Source organism: Xenopus laevis, chromosome 6L, assembly GCF_017654675.1.
Source record: "Xenopus laevis strain J_2021 chromosome 6L, Xenopus_laevis_v10.1, whole genome shotgun sequence".
Lineage (NCBI taxonomy): Eukaryota > Metazoa > Chordata > Amphibia > Anura > Pipidae > Xenopus > Xenopus laevis.
The window spans coordinates 129,663,325-129,681,770 of record NC_054381.1 but is presented as its reverse complement, the minus strand read 5'-3'; the positions used below and the strand labels follow the sequence as shown (position 1 = coordinate 129,681,770).

At 37.5% G+C, this 18,446-nt stretch overlaps 1 protein-coding gene across 1 annotated transcript in view; it reads right to left on the bottom strand.

Annotated features, from left to right (window-relative positions):
• Positions 1-5,806: 5,806 nt before the first annotated feature.
• LOC108704834 (potassium voltage-gated channel subfamily B member 2-like) overlaps positions 5,807-18,446 on the bottom strand; it is a 142,616-nt gene continuing 129,976 nt past the window's right edge. Inside the window, exon 3 of the mRNA XM_041566493.1 lies at positions 5,807-8,753. Coding sequence (XP_041422427.1) covers positions 6,627-8,753 — 2,127 coding nt within the window. The 3' untranslated portion in view covers positions 5,807-6,626. The remainder of the gene's footprint in view (positions 8,754-18,446) is intronic.

The window sequence follows — 18,446 nt, the reverse complement described above, 5'->3', positions numbered from 1 at the left end:
AAACTAAAGGCAGTTAATCAGTTTTTGTTTTATTTAATGATGAGTCAATTGTGGTGTTTATACAAAGGGCCTGTAGGTGTCACTGTGCACAAGAGTTATACTGTGTACATAGTACTTTCTATACTGCTTAAAGGTATTAGAGTTGAAGTGTAATGGCTGCATGAACCTGCTAATAAAGCACTGTTATACTCTACTCATCCTCTGCTACCAAAACAAAACACCAATGTGAGCCTAAATGATATTCATATTTGAAGTGATGACTGCAGACTGGCAGGAGAAGCCAAACCTAAATCGTAACTCAAGAAAAGAGTTGCTCCAATAAATTCTATTCCTATGGTACATTCATTTAAAAAAAACAGTAACATAATTTAAAAAAAAAAAAAAAAAAATTTGTTTCTACTTAACGAAAAAAAACCACCAAGACAGTTTTAACTTTTATTCACAAAGTTTTTATTAAGAAATTACTCACCGATTCTCTGCTTGCGACAGGACTAGGATCCATTGTGCGGCACTCGAATTCTCCTCCCTAGCTTCTATAGGAGATAGTCAGGGAGGAGAAATCGAGTGCCGCACGATGGCTGTCGCCGTTTGTGAAGAGTAGTGCAAGCAGAGAATCTGTAAGTAATTTCTTAATAAAAACTTGTTTTTTTTTTTTACGTTAAGTAGAACATTTTTTTTTTTTACATTTTTTTATCTTACTGGTCCTTTAAGCCTTTTCCTTTGTGAGGCTATTTACCTTTAAAGTAAGCTTTTGCTGTGCAGCCCCTATAAAACATTAACAATAATTCCCTAACAATTCCCTAACTACTGAAATACACCAGATCCGTTTTCTAGGTAGCTGGCCGTTTCTGTGCAGCTTATTAAGAAAATGTCACCTTTCCCAAATATTCTCTCCACTTAGATCTATGGATATTAGTAAATTGTCTCTAAAGGACCAAGTTATTGCAGAACCTTCTTTTAAATGGTATTTATCCTCTTGTACATCTGTTGCACAGGGTACATTGCATGCAGAAGGGAATCTATTGTGTCTTATTAGAGTTTTCAGATTTCTAATCTTATTGTGTCTTGTAAGAAACTTGCAATAGCACACATTAGTATTTCTCTAAATCTTGCCAGAAAATTGCACTTCGGCTCCCAAATTATCTGTAATCTTTATCTTGCCCAGTAGAAGGCTGAATACGTGTTTTTGATTTTAAATTCAGAGCTTAAGCCTCCACATTAAATCAAGTTAGCAGTGTTCTTGATATTTAATATTCTTGATGATTTGGGTTGTCCTACAGCATCACCGAAAGGGGCAATGATATATTTACTATTGCAAAACAATTATTTCTATCCAGCATGCTGAAAGATATTCTCATGAAAACAGAAATCCTGATTTTATTGTATTCCATTTATTTTCAGTCCAAGGACCTCTTGTTTTCATGGGAGCTACAATATATTCTAAACTTGGATCAAAAAGGCCAATGGCATGAAACTAAAAGCAAAACAATAAACACAAGCTGTATGTGAAAGCTCTACTCTCTTTGCTTGTCTGTAGTTACCAACATGGGCAGATCTCATTAAAATTAGCCACACTATTATTGCACTTTATAAATCCTTTAGTTGCTGTGATTCTTAATTCTGGTTGATTTAAGTGTTAAATGTTGACAGTATATAAATAGCAGTATGTTCATGTATGGGACCTTTTATGCAGAATGCTCAGGACCTGGAGTTTTTTCGGATAACGGATCTTTCCGTAATTTGGATCTCCATGCCTTAAGTCTACTAGAAAATCATGTAAACATTCAATAAACCCAATAAGCAGTCTTTTCTCCAATAAGGATTAATTATATCGTAGGTTTTGCGAATTACAAGGTACTGTTTTATTATTACAGAGAAAAAGGAATTCATTTTTATAAATTTGGATTCTTTTATTATAATTTAGTCTATGGGAGACTGCTTTTCCATAATTCATGGCTTTCTGGATAATGGGTTTCTGGGTAATGGATCCCATACCTGTATATAGTAAGGCATTTTGTTTGGAAAAGCAGAGCATAAAGCAAAAAAATGTATATTTTGTCACCTTCGACGTTTCTAGTTGTCCATTTTTTACAAAACATGGCTTTTGTGTTTATTGCTGTATTATATTTATCTTGTAATTAAAGAACAACAAAACCCCTCATGTTCAGTAATGGCAACAAAACATTATAAATATAAGATCCTGTTCTAGTTTGTGGGTGAAATTGTTCTAATTTGTGGGGGATACTGTACGTGCAGTAAATAGAGGGTGGGGGATGCCCCGGTAAACCCCTTTACCGCAGACTTAATATTTTGCGCATTCCATGGGGTAAATTTACTATGCGGCGAAAATTTGCCAGCGACAGCTTTGCACCCATTGCGACACTTCGCCAGATGAAAATTCGTTGGGACAATTCTAATTTACTAAAATACAAAGTTTTGTCCTTGCCGACGGACACTGGCGAATTTTCGCTATCGTTACTTTGGCAATGCGAGCAAATCAATTCGTTAGAGGTCTTGCGCTGAGCTTAATTTGCATACGGTGGGAAATTTAAAGTTGAATAATCTCTCCCATTTGAAGAATTTCTAGCAATTGGGCAACAGTGATGACACTTCCAAGTCCTTTGATTACAATTCTAGGGTTTGTGCTGTATTGGATTCTGCTGAATCAAGTATACTCCACAGAATACTGTACTGAACAGTAAGTTGTATATTCAGTACGAATGTCAAAATGACAGCTTTCCCTGAGGAAATCTTCACTGCAGGAAAATCATGTGACATTAAGGGGACAATTTTATCAGAGCTGAAATGTAAAATCCTGCAGAATACAATCTGACTTCCATCTGATTCAGCTTTAATCAAATGAACCACATTAGCTGATTATATTAATCTATAGGTCAATCTGAGTAATTTAATCAAAATCAATAATTAATACTTTCCGAGCCTTTCAGAGATTCAATACCTGAGACCCTCAAAATATTGAATGATCTAAGATACTGAATTCCCTTGTAAGCAAGAGCAATCTTTGTTAAAGTGGATTCAATCAATATTGGTACAATATCGATACTACCAGAAAGCACAAACAAGTCTTTCAATAAGATCAATCAAAGATTGTTAAAATTCAACTGATCCAAAACAATTGTTAATACAGTTAACCCTAATGATTATTATGGATCATATTCCATAATAATCACTATTAAATAAGGCCTTTTTCCCAACCAATTTCCTTTGTTATCATTGTAGTGATGCAAAACTGTTGAATTTGCTGCTTATCGTGCTGATTTCTCATTCCACATTTCTAGTACATGGCTATTTTTGCAGGTTAATGTTGTTCCTCCGGGCACATACATACATTTTGGGGCCTGCTATCTGCTTTATTTTCACTAGGCTTTTATTTTGCTTTAATTCAAAATTTTCACATTGACACAGTGGGGTAAATAAGACCCCCACAGGCCCCACCAGACGGCTGTTAAGCTTTGCTTGCGGGATCTGCAGCCTCACTAATTTCCAATGATTACTATTAGCTGTCACAAGACTGAAGGGGTAGGAAGTAAAATAAAAAAGTAATCCAATAAGTCAACTGTGATGAGAATAGGAGGGAATATGGTTAGTACAATGAAGATAGGAAGAGAAGAATAAGAGAAAAATAGAAGAGGAGGAATAACAGGGATAAGGAAGCAGAATATGAAGAAGAATGAAAGAGGAAAGAAGATGTAAAATTGGGGAGATGATGTACAGATGGAAAAAAGAGAATATATAAACTAGAAAGGGATAACAGTATAGAAGACATGAGAAAGGAAAATCAGTCCAGGTATTAAGTGTTTAGCTTTTTCTGTTGGTGGTTAAGCATGGATATTTATATGCAGTGTAAAGAGCACATCACTAGAAGAAATAGAGATTCACCAAGGGGGATGAAAATAGAAAGAAAAGGTAGAGAAGTGGTGTTTGTATCCACTGCCTCTCAACTCCTGATTCTACTGCTTCTCACTGTATGTAATGTACTTTGGATGTGTATACTTTATAATGTACGGACTCTCACTGACTCACTGAGGAAATTCACAAAATTCACAAATGTCTTTTAAATGTCGTAGAAAGTGTCGTAGTAACAGCCGACAAATTCACATAGCATTTACCCACCAATTTTCCGACATGTACAACAATTTTGAAATAGTGTCCTTAAAAGCGGGCGTGTTTTTTTTTCGGTGCCATTTTTATGAATTGATTGTAAATTCAAATTGTCTTTTGAAAACGCTCAGTAAAATGTCGTCTGTCCGGAGAAAAGATATACAACATTTTAGAAAATTGTCAGACTTACGAGACATTCAGAGACGTAACATCTGCCTTTGTAAATTTGCAGTTCGTACGACATTTTACGAATCTAGACCAATGGTCTGAAAGAGATCTAGTTATGTAATGTAAAGTGTTGCAAGACCCAACCCCCCAGGGAGCACCCCAAAATTTCCTCAGCGGTGGGGCCAGAACTCTCTTTATGCCACTGCATTGATGCATTGACATTAATGACTTACATGAGTTCTAAAGTGGCGTAAAATAATGGCATTAAATATAGTGATTGGGCAGCATAAAACACACACTTTTATACATGTAACCCATTATTACACTGTCATAATAATATTAATCATAATAATAATTTTGAAAAAAAAGGCCCCCCTTATGTAGAAAGTCACTGCACAACTTGAGTAAATGATTTTCATAGAACCATGGCATTAGTGATTGAGCTTTCTTCACCAGCAATGCCTGTGTATGCAAACCTTAGGGTAAGGTCACACTGGGCAATTTGGGGAGATTTAGTCGCCTGGCGACTAACTGCCTTGTCTTTGCGGCGACCAATCTCCCCGAATGCCTTACCTCTGTCTTGCACCGGCTAAAATAAAAAATCGCCTGCGGCATGGCACACGCGTCGCTTTGTATTCCAAAGTCGCCCGAAGTTTCCTTGTGAGGCAACTTCAGGGGACTTTGGAATACAAAGCGACGCATGTGCCATGCTGCAGGTGATTTTTCATTTTAGCCGGTGCAAGACAGAGGTAAGGCATTCGGGGAGATTGGTCGCCGCAAAGACGAGGCGATTAGTCGTCAGGCGACTAAATCTCCCCAAATCGCCCAGCGTGACCTTACCCTTATAGTTTCACAAAAGGAACCCCTGATTATCTGGGCTCTTATCTCTTTATCATAGAGCCAAAAGGTTGTCTATGTCTATCTTTAGCTCTTTGTAATTTGAAGGATAAAAAAGGCTTAGTGGGAAAGACAGAATGTGCATTTAATAAGAAACAAGCATTCAATACCAAACCTGAGCTGTTTATGGTTTAGGGTAGCTGTGCATTACATAGTATTCTGTATGTCAGGTGAACTCTTTCCTATACCCGTATATTATAAGGTGCCAGAGTTGTTCTTCCCCTGTTTATCTAATTACAGAAAATGTCAAAATGATACTTTCTCTAAAACAGTATTTAATGGGGAATCTATGAATATGCTGACACTGCGTTAGAAGTAATATTGTGTGTGTGTGTGTGTAGAGAGGGCTGCTTTAAATGCTGAAATGACATTTTCGCTGAATAAAATATATAAGCACTTAACATAAGATAAATACAAGCATACAGAAATTCTGACAAAAATAAATGACATCAAATAGGGATAGACAAAGGGGGTCATGTCATGGCATTTGGCACTAGTTATGTGTCGATCAATAAATGTACCTTTGGATTTGACTGTGGGACATTATTACTGATAACATATTGGCAAATCTTACACAGGAAACATCAGTCTTCACACCTGTTAATCCGGTCAACAAATCTTGCCTATTTTTATAACTTTATTTTTCAATAAGAAAGAAAAAAAAAACAATTTGTATGCACAGCAAAAATCTGCAGTGATTTATAGCACAATAAATAAAAAATATTCTCTTAGTTTATACCAACAAATGTTTTTTTTCCCCCGAACACAAAGCATTATATTTAATATGCATAACATTTCCAGTGTTACTAAAGCCTGCCACACAATGGAGATCAGTGCATTATAACGCAGACCTCTAGAGCACTGGACATGGTCATGCAATTTTGCAACGAGTCTGTACAGATCCTCCGAGCAGTATACTGTGACGGAAGTACCTATGCCCAAATTTCCCATATACAGTATATATATATATATATATATATATATATATACGCTATATTTTTAAAACTCTTTCTTCTAGGTAACATACAGTATGTACACATATAGGCCCGTTTCCTTAAAGCTCAAAGCACCTTATCCTTCGGCATGTATGTGCTGACTTTTTAATCCCAACTGCTGCCCTATAGCTGTGAATCAATTACAACTCCAAGCAAGCTAAAGTGCTGCAGGATGGGCATCACCTACAGTTTAAAAGATCAAAATGCCAGGTATACAGTACAGCAGCTCAGAACAAAGCTTTCTTTATTAGAAACATCCGCTGAGTCATTGGGTCTGTGTTTTAAAAAAGTGTAGCTCCTGAACTATAGAAACTAAGCAATCTTTCATGCCATGCAAAAGTAGTAGTTTGTGTTCATCTTCAAAGATTCTGTTCTTCAGTTTGCAGGCATTATCAACCTTAGTGCTTTGGGGGGAAAAAAAGTAATTATTGCTTTTGCAACTAGTCACATGCTGGTCTCACGCGTTGGACAATAACCTGTTTCACCTGTGTCCGGATGGATTTCTGGGATAAACAGATGATTTTCCACTTTGCTCTCTTCCTGATTTGTTTCCTGATGTGTATCCTCCTCTGGGAGGTAAGTGTCCTGAGTACAGTTCTGACTTATGGTTTTCTGTGGCGAGAGCAGAGAAGATTCAAGGTTCACATGATGTCCTTCAGGTTTCTCCTCAATGCAGTTTGTTTTCATGTTCTCCTGAGTATCATTTTTTTCACCACAAATTTGCATAAAGTCCTCATCTTCAGTGGCAATTTCAGTGAAACTGCTTTTCATGTTTGAGGGCAACGCAAAAAGTTTTGGATTATGCTTTGGGGACACCTGCAAGGATCTTGAATGCTCACTAGATGAATCAGTTTGAAGATTCAATGGCTGCTCCTGAGATGGATAATCTTGCAGGAAAATTGTGCTTAGCTGAAGATGAGTGTACAAGGGATGGTTTATCATGTTTACTGGCAAAGCACTTGTAAAGTTTGCTGGAGCTGGCTGAGAATGACTCTTTGCGTCTTTGAAATTAACTTTAAGAGACCTTGATCTAAGCGGATGATTCCTTTTCAGAGAACATTCGGGGCTTGCTACTTCATTTCCAGCTTGGTCTTGAAGCAATATTTTAGGGGTTCCATTATCATTTTTGACAGAACGCTCAGATAACTTATATTCAAAAGTAACATCTTTGGGAGCAAAACCCATGTATTTTGAGCGTGGCAAAAACGGAGTAATATTCCTGTCCTGGCCTTCCTCAGGCACTGTGTAGGCAGGGAACCGGATTTCAAGGTTACTTCCAGGATATGGCGTAAGTGGAGACCTTTCTGTTTCTGTAAAGTCAGTTGCACAGCTTGCAAAACTGTCAATACTGGAAACACTTCTCATGTCAGTGACTATATCTTTCTGAGCCACTGACAGTCGGGTCTTCTTTGTTGAAACCTCTTCCATTTCTATTTCTTCTTCATATGCAGGTGGAACAGCAGTCTGTTCCTGGAAGGATGAATTGACGCTGGGATGTGACGGAGCTTTTGTTATCTCATTGTACAGCTCCTCTAGCTTTTGAGCACTGAGATGCTGTGGGCTAGAAGATGCATTGTTCAGCTGTTCTTGGGAGTCATGTTGACTCACCTCCTGATACTTGTTATCAAATGATTTGTTTGAACTGGTTTCAGATAAAGTCCTTCGTGACCATTTCCATCGACTCGGGGATAAATGATTATCACTTGGCTTCTCCATTTTATTAGACCCATCTGCTGATTTATCTACTGCAATATCAATCAGTTCCATACTACGGGCAAATGCATCTTTAAGATTCATGGACACAATACTTCCATTTCTCTTTGCCCTTTCAAGTGCCTCTCTTCTCTTTATTGCCTTTTCTTGCCTTTTCTGCTCTTTGTAGAACTCAGAAAAGTTATTCACTATAATTGGTATAGGCAATGCTATAACTAACACACCAGCAATGCAACAAAGGCCACCAATAATTTTACCCAGCAACGTCTTAGGGTATATGTCCCCATAGCCAACTGTGGTCATGGTAATTGTGGCCCACCAAAAGGATGCTGGGATGCTAGTAAACTTTGTTGCGTCCTCATCTTTTTCAGCGAAAAACACCAAACTGGAAAAGATCATAATCCCCATTGCCAAAAATAATATTAGTAATCCCAGTTCATTGTAACTCCGCCTGAGGGTAAATCCTAATGACTGAAGACCTGTGGAATGCCTGGCCAGTTTAAGGATTCGCAGTATCCTCATGATACGAAATATTTGGACAACGCGCCTTACATTCTGAAACTGAAGCACACTCTTGTTTGACTCCGTGAGGAAAATGGTCACATAATATGGTAAAATGGCCAACAGGTCGATGATGTTCAAAGGACCTTTGAAAAACTTCCATTTGTTGGGAGAAGAAAGGAAACGCAGAAGATACTCCATTGTGAACCAAGCAATGCATACAGCTTCAACATGTGCCAGCTGTGGGTTGTCATTGGGTTGTCCAAACTCATCCATTTCTTGCAAATCAGGAAGGGTGTTAAGCGATAATGCAATGGTTGACAGTACGATGAACAGAATTGATATAATGGCCAAAATCTGAAAAACAAAACAGAAAAAAGGATTTATTAGAAATAAAGTGAATATACTGTTTAATTTGTTTAACCAGCAACCTTGAAGGTGACATTACTGTAAGGGGCCTTTTTATCATGCTGTGTAAAAAGTAGAGTGAAGCATTACCTGTGATGTTGACCAAAGCAACCAATCAGCAATTAGATTTCAACAGTTAGAAAACAAAAGCAATGAATGAATGGTTGCTATGAGCAACATCACCGGTAATGTTTCACTCTACTTCCATTTTTTCTGGAGGTCTCCAGGGAGACTCATCCCTGTCTGTTTGACAGTTACTCTTCATCTCAATGTAATCACTACAGAAATGAAATCGGAAATGGTTAACCATGATAAGTATTTTACAGCAACGTTAACAAATGATCATTGGTATTCCCATACCTGTATCTTAAACTTTCACCCTAGGAGTTTCCAAAGAAAATAGAAGAAACCTGTGTAGGCATTTAGTGTTTGCATAACTCATTTATAAAGAGGGGGCCAAAGTTCTTGTATGAAAATGTGTTTTGTACATAGTGCCATGTCTATTTGCCTAATGAATAAGGCTGAGACCAACTGTGTAAGGGCATATGCCCATTCAGTGGCTGTAGAACTCCATTAGAGATAATTAACAGATAATCAAGTGATGCACAGAAATATCAGGTTACAAACTTACAACGCCTAGGCACTTGGCTACACACTTTTACCCATGCCTGATATTGTAGATGATTCGCCTGCCACTGCAATGATTTAAATGGCGTGAAGAATCCAGAAATATTGACAAAGAATGTAGAGTTTGATTAAAAAGAGATCATTTCAGTCTCATCTCAGCATTTTGGAAATTATGTTTAGTATTTTCATGATGTAAGAATTTCTAATAAATCAATTTCATGACAATGTAGCTTGTTGCTTGCATATGTAAAAGAGCAGGTAATCTGCTTCAAATCCGCATCAGTTCGGCTCTTGTGCTACATTTGCAAAAGCGCAGGGCATTTCTATAGAGACTAATTGCATTATTTATATGTATTACGGCAGTCTACTGCCTGCTGGGGAGGCTTGAAACACAGCAGCAGCAAAACACTAAAATATTAATGGCAGATCAATAAAGTCTGCTACATTTGTAAAGTTTAATAGCAGCAGCATGAGCCTAATTATGATTAAGGATGCCAAATATATTATTTAATGTATTATATTCCCACCAGTCAGTTAAATAGTAGGTACGTATTAAACCAAATGTGAATAATTCTCCGTTAAAGGGATAAACAGAAAGAATACAATCAATTTCTGGATAATATGGCGAAAGGACATTCTATTGATTTGGTTTCCAAGGAGAAAATAACCCAGTGCAGATTTGCTACTTAATAACCCAACCTCCCAGCAGTCTTCATATTTCAAGGAAGGATTTTGGTTCCTTATCTATTTGTGTGGTGTAACTGAGAACAAGCTGCTCCACTTTCCAACATATGTTAACGCTGACTTTCATTTTTAGTGCTGTGATTTTGCCACTTAGGGGCCTATTTATCATACTGTACAAAATAATTAACACCACAAAAAATAATAAAAAAATAATTTGGGTCCTTTGAAGGCAATTCCACCCTCTAACCTGGCATCAACATAAACTTCAGTTGACCGTGTGTCCTAAAGTATATGTAAAGCATGGGCCATGTACAATTTCTTCTGAGATATTATGGGACACATTTACTTAGGGTCGAATATTGAGGGTTAATTAACCCTCGATATTCGACCGTCGAAGTAAAATCCTTCGATCGAACGATCTAAGGAAAAATCGTTAGATCGAATGATTAAATCCTTCTAATCAACCATAGGTTAACATTGCACCTAGGTAGGTTTTAGGTGGCGAAGTATGGGGGACAAAGTTTTTTTTAAAGAGACAGTACTTCAACTATCGAATGGTGGAAAGGTCGTATAGTCAAACGATTTTTACTTCGATTCGTTCGATTTGAAGTCGTAGTCGAAGGTTGAAGTAGCCAATGCGATGGTCGAAGTAGCCAAAAAAATCATTCGAAATTCGAAGATTTTTTTATTCTATTCCTTCACTAGAGCTAAGTAAATGTGTGCCTAAATGTATTAAAGGGGATGTCATCCCAAAATTAACATTTTGCCTACTCAAAAAAAAACCCCAGTATATGTCATAATATCAAGAAGATTCCAATCTAAGGAGCCATAACTACCACACAAGGTACCAGAAAGACCATGGCAGAAAATAGGAGTGGAGTCACTTTTTATCAACAGTAATACCTATTAATTGTTGATTATTATTCAAAATACATTGAAGTTGAGTGGTTAAATAAAGACACTAGAAGTTTGAAAGTCATTAGCCTCCTCAAATCACAACTTGCAAGGTATGGGATTCCAGAAATCCTCATGTCAGACAATGCTCCACAGTTTACTTCCAAGGAATTCAAAGTGTTTGCTGAAGTATGGGAGTTTTGCCACACAACATCAAGTCCACATCATCCACAGTCCAATGGATTAGCAGAGCGAAACGTACAGACTGTCAAATTGATGCTTAAAAAAGCCAAGGAAGATGGAACAGACCCTTTTCTGACGCTCATGAACTGGAGAGACACACCAATGAAAGATATTGGAGCACCCCCAGCTCAGCTTTTGATGGGCAGACGGGTGAGAACAAGATTGTTAAAATCCCTAAATCTCCTGTACCCTAAAACAATTTCTGCAAACGTACAATCTCAACTGAAAGAAAGGCAAATAAAACAAAAACACTATTTTGATCAAACAACTAAACCTTTAAAGCAACTTAAAGTTGGTGAAAGTGCAAGGATATGGCAAAATGGAACATGGAGTCCAGCTAAAGTCACAGCAGTTGCTGATCAACCAAGTTCTTACATTGTACAGACACCTGATGGCCAGAAATAAAGGAGGAATAGAAGGTTCTTGAAAAAAACTCAAGAAAGAGACTTAAGTGAAACAATGGCGAGAGATTAATCAAATGTGGTTTGGAGTCAAGAAGATACACAGAACATTCTATCAACAGAAGAACAAGTCCAGCGTGGTGCTACATTTGAAAGAAATCTTGAAGAGTCAGAGACCCACACATCTCCAGTTAGAACGTCTAGTGGGAGGATTGTAAGAAAGCCTCACAGACTTATTGAAGAGCGATTGTACTTTACTTTACTTGTTTTGTTTTATATGTATGAAAAAAAGGAAGATGTCATGATATCACTCCACTTAGCACATGGATATGTGATTGTTGAATGTAGTTCCGGAACAAGGAAGTAGGAGTGTAAAGCAAACTGAGAAGATTTGTGTCTCTGTGTGCTGATTGCAATACCCATAAAACCAAAACAATACAGTATACATGCATTTAAAAAGATCCCAGTGGTTTTTAAAATTATTTGTAACAGCAAATGAGATCAGCAGCTGTCTGTCCCCTCTGCACTTTTGGTTCTGACGCTTGAAAAAATGCAGCAGAAGTCAGTTCTCAGCAAACACAGTGCGGAAAATAGCAAAGGGGCAAACAAACACTGCTTTTCATAGCAATTACATGTACAAAAATGTTAATGTTTAATGAATATATATTGGAATGTTGTTTATAACTTCGTTTTATTTTGGGTTTATATCCCGGAGATGACTCTGTATGATCTGATTGTTGGACCCAGCGTGTGGGTGGCCAAATTGGGCCCAGAATGAACATCTCTAGCAGTGTATAGCCAGCTTTAGTTAATGGCAAGGAAAGTCATTAAATATCACCCATTATCTCTTTAAAGCACTCTCTCCTTACTCCAGACAGATCAGAATTTTGAGCCCAAAATTCTTTTGCTTAAACATAAATACAGCCTGCTAGTGTACTGGTAACTGACTGCTCCACCATTTGAGACTCATACCAGCAGGCAAAATACTGTATGTGGAGTACCAGAAGAGGTAATTCTTCAGAGGCATTTGTTAGTACTCAGGAAACTGTACCAATGGCAGTCTTGATTGGTTATAGTATCTTTACCTGATACAAATGAGCCAGCAATTATCAGTAATTCATTACAGCAGCACTATAATAATCATACTAATCTATTACAGTATAACCAGCAGGTGGCTCTCTCAGACTGTCATTACAAAGCCAGTGTCTTCAACAAAGGAAAAGTGGCTCTTCATTATTTGTTTCTAAATCATAAACGGAATCTATTTCTTTTCTAGGAGAGAGAGAGATCAGAATATGAGTCTACAGTTTCACAACAGTGCTCTGGAAACATATCCAGTGTATGCAGTAGCTACATATATATATATATATATATATATATATATATATATATATATATATATATATATATATATATATATATATATATATATATATATTCAAGCGCAGTCCTGCATGTCATTATAGAGATCACTCATGGAAACACTAGGGCTACTATGTGTCTCCTATATGAGCACTGTAGAATATACTACTACAGTATCCATTATCCGGAAACCTATTATACAGAAAGCTTTGAAATACGGAAAGGAGGTCTCCCATAGACAACATTATATATATATTCAAATCTTTCTCTGTAGTAATGAAAAGTACCTTGGACTTGACCCTAACAAAGGTATAATAATATAATGTCAATAATTTCTCCAAAACATGCTATTCAATAAAAAAATATTTTATTCACATCAGTAGTTAAAAAACATGTATAGTAATCCCTCTAACGCCTAACGCGTTTCATGCTTACCCAGCACTTAGTCATAGGCAGATTCTGCCTATGACTAAGTGCTGGGTAAGCATGAAACGCGTTAGGCGTTAGAGGGATTACTATACATGTTTTTTAACTACTGATGTGAATAAAATATTTTTTTATTGAATAGCATGTTTTAGAGAAATTATTGAGATTGTGGTTTTGCCTCTTTTTGGTCACTAGAGGTCTCCAACATGCTTACGAATAGTATTTACTACTTCTGCTCCCAATTCGATTTAAATAAATAATAATATAATGGATGCTAAACGAGCCTATTAATGTTCAAATGATTTTTTAGTAGACTTAGGGGCAGATTTATCAAGGGTCGAATTAAGAAGTTAAAAATACTTGAAATTCAACCTTCGAATTAAAATACTTCAAATTTGAATTTCTAATTCAAACTCTTTTTCATCTAATTTGGCCATCGAACGATCAAAGTAAAATCAAACGATTAAATCCTTCGAATCGAACGATTTTTACTTCGACTTCAAAAACTTTCGAAAAATGCTGTCGAAGGTCCCCATAGGCTAACATAGCACTTCGGCAGGTTTAATTTGGCGAAGTATTGAAGTCGAGGTTTTTTATTGAATGGTCGAATATTCAAACTATTTTTACTTTGAATCGAATTTGTAGTATTCTATTCGATGGTCGAAGTATCCAAAAATTACTTTGAATTTCAAATTTTTTTACTTTGAAAATTCCCTCTAATTCACTTTGACCCTTGATAAATCTGCCCCTTAAAGTAGGAAGATCCAAATTAAAGATCCCTTATCTAGAAAACCTCAGGTCCCGAGCATTCTGGATAACAGGTACCATACCTGTACTGGCAGTTTCTACATAGCTGTGTCTGTGGAGTTCTGCCTAGAACATATTATACAGCAGGAGTGCCCATACTTTACTAATGTGAGGTCTACTTTTAGTGATGTTGTTCCATTACGATCTACATCCATAAAAGCATTGTTAGCATTTTGTTCCATGGAAACTATTACTTAAACATTATATTGATTTATAAGTGAATTGCTATATTTAGCAAACAACTATTTCTTATGTAACCTTAACATAATAAATATCTGAATGAAAAGAATGAAACAGGAGGTTGATATAGACAAGTTGATTGTTGACAGTGTCTGGAGATCTATTGATCATCAGCTAAAGGTCTACTGGTAGATCCCGATCTACCTTTTGGGCACCCCTGTTATACAAGAATGGGATCTTTTATCCGGAATTAAGTAGGCACCAAATCCATATCATTGGCATTTGACCACACCAAATTAATCTCAAAAAAATTTAGTTTTTAACCCGAAAAATAGATTATGAAACCAAATAATCTCAAAAATTTGAGTTTTCATGGAGAACACAACCTTAATAAATCTGCCCATAAGTTGCTGTTCATATTTTGGCATATTATTTGAGAATATTTTGTAGAGCGTTATACACTCAATTTTACCACTGGCAGTTATGCCCTTAGTGGGAAAGAAGAGCATGGGGCACTAGCTTGGAGATCTATTGTATTAAACTCCCCTAGTCCCTTAAGGGCTGGTTGCTAATAAAGAAAAACCTTATCAATGTAAGGCACATAGGGGCAAATTCACTAAGCCGCGAAGCGCCGAACGCTAGCGTTAATTCGCTAGCGTTTGGCATTTTCGCTACTGCGCAAATTCACTAACGAACGCTGGCGTAGTTTCGCTAGTGTTACTTCGCAACCTTACGCCAGGTGAATGTTCGCTAGCGACGAAACTACGCAAATTCACTAACTTGCGCAGTGTACTGAACGCTATCTTTTACGCTAGACTTCCTTCGCCACCTCAGACCTGGCGAAGCGCAATAGAGTAGATAGGGATTGTTTAAAAAAAAGTAAATTTTTTTTCTAAGTCCCAAAAAAACACTGGTGTGTTTTCTACATGATGGCTGATAGGCTGAAAAAGATCGAAAATTTTTTGGGGCTCCCCTTCCTCCCCCCTACATTTCCTGACTCATGGCAACTTACCTAGACAGTGGGCACATGTGTAGGGCAAAATAAAATTTTTATTTGCTGATTTGAAGGTTTTCTAGGCATTTGTAGTGCAGATACGTGTTCCTCCATTGAAATTTGAATTTCGCGCCGTATGCAAATTAGCCTTCGCTAGCGTAACTTCGCTTTATATAGTGAATCAACGCTAGCGCAACTTCGCAACCTTACGCTACCCCTGTGCGCAACTTCGGATTTCAGTGAATTTGTGGAGCCCTGTCGAAACTACGCCTGGCGAAGTGAGGCGAAGTTGCGCCTGGCGCAACTTCGCATCTTAGTGAATTTGCCCCATAGTACAATCATGATCTATCCATTCACTTGAATAATCAGATGGCATTAATTTGTTCATTTATTCAATGGCACAAACAGTATCTTAATGGAACTAGGAGCAGAGTGTGGCCTCACCAACACCTTTGTGTCAAGATAATTGGCCACTAGATAAATAGTTGACTCAACCTGAAGTGTGTGTAGGGGGTCAAGTGGAAAAAAATCCCTTGTGTGCTATATTCTCCTGAGATCAGATATTAGTTTTAAGGTTATAAAGAGTAATATATTAACCCCATTGGTCTTTCTGGGGCTGTTCCAGAATTCCAAGAAATGCAATTCCAGAAATGTCAACCAACCCCATGTCACGAGGGTGATAATAATCCACTGCAGTTTTTTTTTTTCATGTTATCATTTAGTGTGAATTGGATTTAGCAGAATCCAGGACTTTTTTCATTATCACTCTCATGACATGGAGTTAGTTGACATCACTGTAGCTCAGTATATAATGACAGTTGGCTTCTAGCATCAATCTGAATTAAAATGAACAAGCATGTGGTGTAGGTTTAATGACACATACCTAAAAAGGAAGAGTATGCATATAATTCAGGTGAAATGATAATAAATTGGTAAACACAAAACAACGAGGGTCATTTATTAATCCCACTGAGCGTGTGTACCTGTAGGATTTCAATGGATGCTTGGTTTGGGAGCAGGGCTCTCCTGAGCTGGACGGCACTCTCTAGCTGGCAGTGATGCCCAAATGTTGTCCACCCCTTATAAATACAACACTGCCGAAAACAAGAAGCACTATATTCATAGGGAGGTGCAGCTCCTTGGGTTCCATTTGCATTAAATGCAAACTGTAAACCATGAACACTGCATCATTATAATACAAATATTAATAGAGCTGAAACAGAGACATACAAAGGCATTCTCAGAATATATATGTAGATAAAAAATATGAATATATTAGCTTTGTTTTATCTACAGTTGTGCCAGTTTGACAACTTCCTTCCATTCTGGATTTCTTGATGATAAACAAGCGCAAAGGGACCCCCCTCCCATTCTCCAGTGAATAGCTTTAGTAATAACACAGAAAATTGGCAGCGATTTAGGTCACATCTATAAATAGAGAGGTACTGATGGAAAGAAAGTATATGGAAACTGATATTTATTTCATGCTTCCAATACAGTGCTGTACAACAGATGGTACATGTAGTTTATTGAAGGAAATATATATATAATAAAATGAATTTTTTTGGAACGTAATATATTCAAAGGAAATACCATGTAGATAAAAAGTGGATATAAGGAAATAAGCGTCCTACTGTTTTATCAAAGTCCATCTACTCTCTATAGTAGGCAGTGCACAGATTCTCTGGAAAGAACTTCAAGTTCCAGGAAAGGAAAGGACTTCAATACACAGAATCCATCACAATGGAAAAATGTAATGGAGTGGTTACATGACTCAATGAGCCTAAAGGGGTGGGGAATGGTTCCTACCAATCATAGACTATCGTTGGTTTCCTTTTATTCTGTGGAATATGGTATGTATGTGTAAAAAATACACATTTATAATGCTTTTTTGAAGTTCAGGCAAGTTTCTGCACCATTTTTACTTACGCCCAACTGAACAAGCTCCTGTGAAAAAGAGGCATTCATTTATTCTATAGAATATTTGTGCAGCAGAGATTCTTTTTACAATGGAATATTTTTAGGGAGACACTGCCTTCTTAGAAGGGCTTTTGTGTTCTGCGACAGGTGTACGCAGGCAATGTGCACTGCTGTTTCCCTTGTATAGATAACTGCTTGTATTAAATCAATAAAATTATAATGTTACAGAAGAAGGGCCTAATTCAGTGCCTCTGGAGGGAGAACTAATGCAGGGCATATTGGGCATAATATGTGTTAATTATTTCTTACTCTTCTGCATGTGTCTCTTGACCTTATGTTCCCCTTTGTGTGTGTGGAGAGAATGCTTAGTATCTATTGATTGTAAAATATCTGTCATGATGAGTTTGTAAAACAATAAGGACGGGTTGCCTAACAGATTAGTGGTTTGGTCCAAAGCTGGTCTGAAATACTACCCTTTATTTACTGCATATGGCATGGACTAATTACTGTGCTTGCAGTGGTGGTTCATTGTTCACTTTAGAACCTTTATGGGTTAGTGTGGGGCTTCAGATAACACTAAGGGCGGAGACACACACTCGGGGAGATTTGTGGAGATAGTCACCGGCGATAAATAGTGACCGGCGATAAATGGCATCTTCTTCAGGACGACTAATCTCCCCGAACTGCCTCCTGCCGACTAGAATCGAAATCGTCGGCGGGATGGCGTCGGAGCACTTAATTTTCCGGAGTCGCTCGAAGTTTCCTTGTGAGGCAATTCGGGCGACTTTGGAAAACAAAGTGTACCGATTTCCATCCCGCCGTCGATTTATATTCTAGCCAGCGGGAGGCATTTCAGGGAGATTAGTCGCCCTGAAGAAGAGGAGATTTGTCGCTGGCTCTGAGTGTGTGTCTCTGCCCTAAAACAGCCTATATAACACCCTGGAACAAGTCCCCTTCCCAATCACTGTGACTTCAGGGTTATAGGTTGTGTTCAAATAAGAAAAAATGGCTACACAGTCATAGGACAGTCATAACTGGTGGGTTGTAGTTGGTTGGGAAGGGGTTCTGTTTATGCCATGATTATTTTCATAAAACAATAAGGAC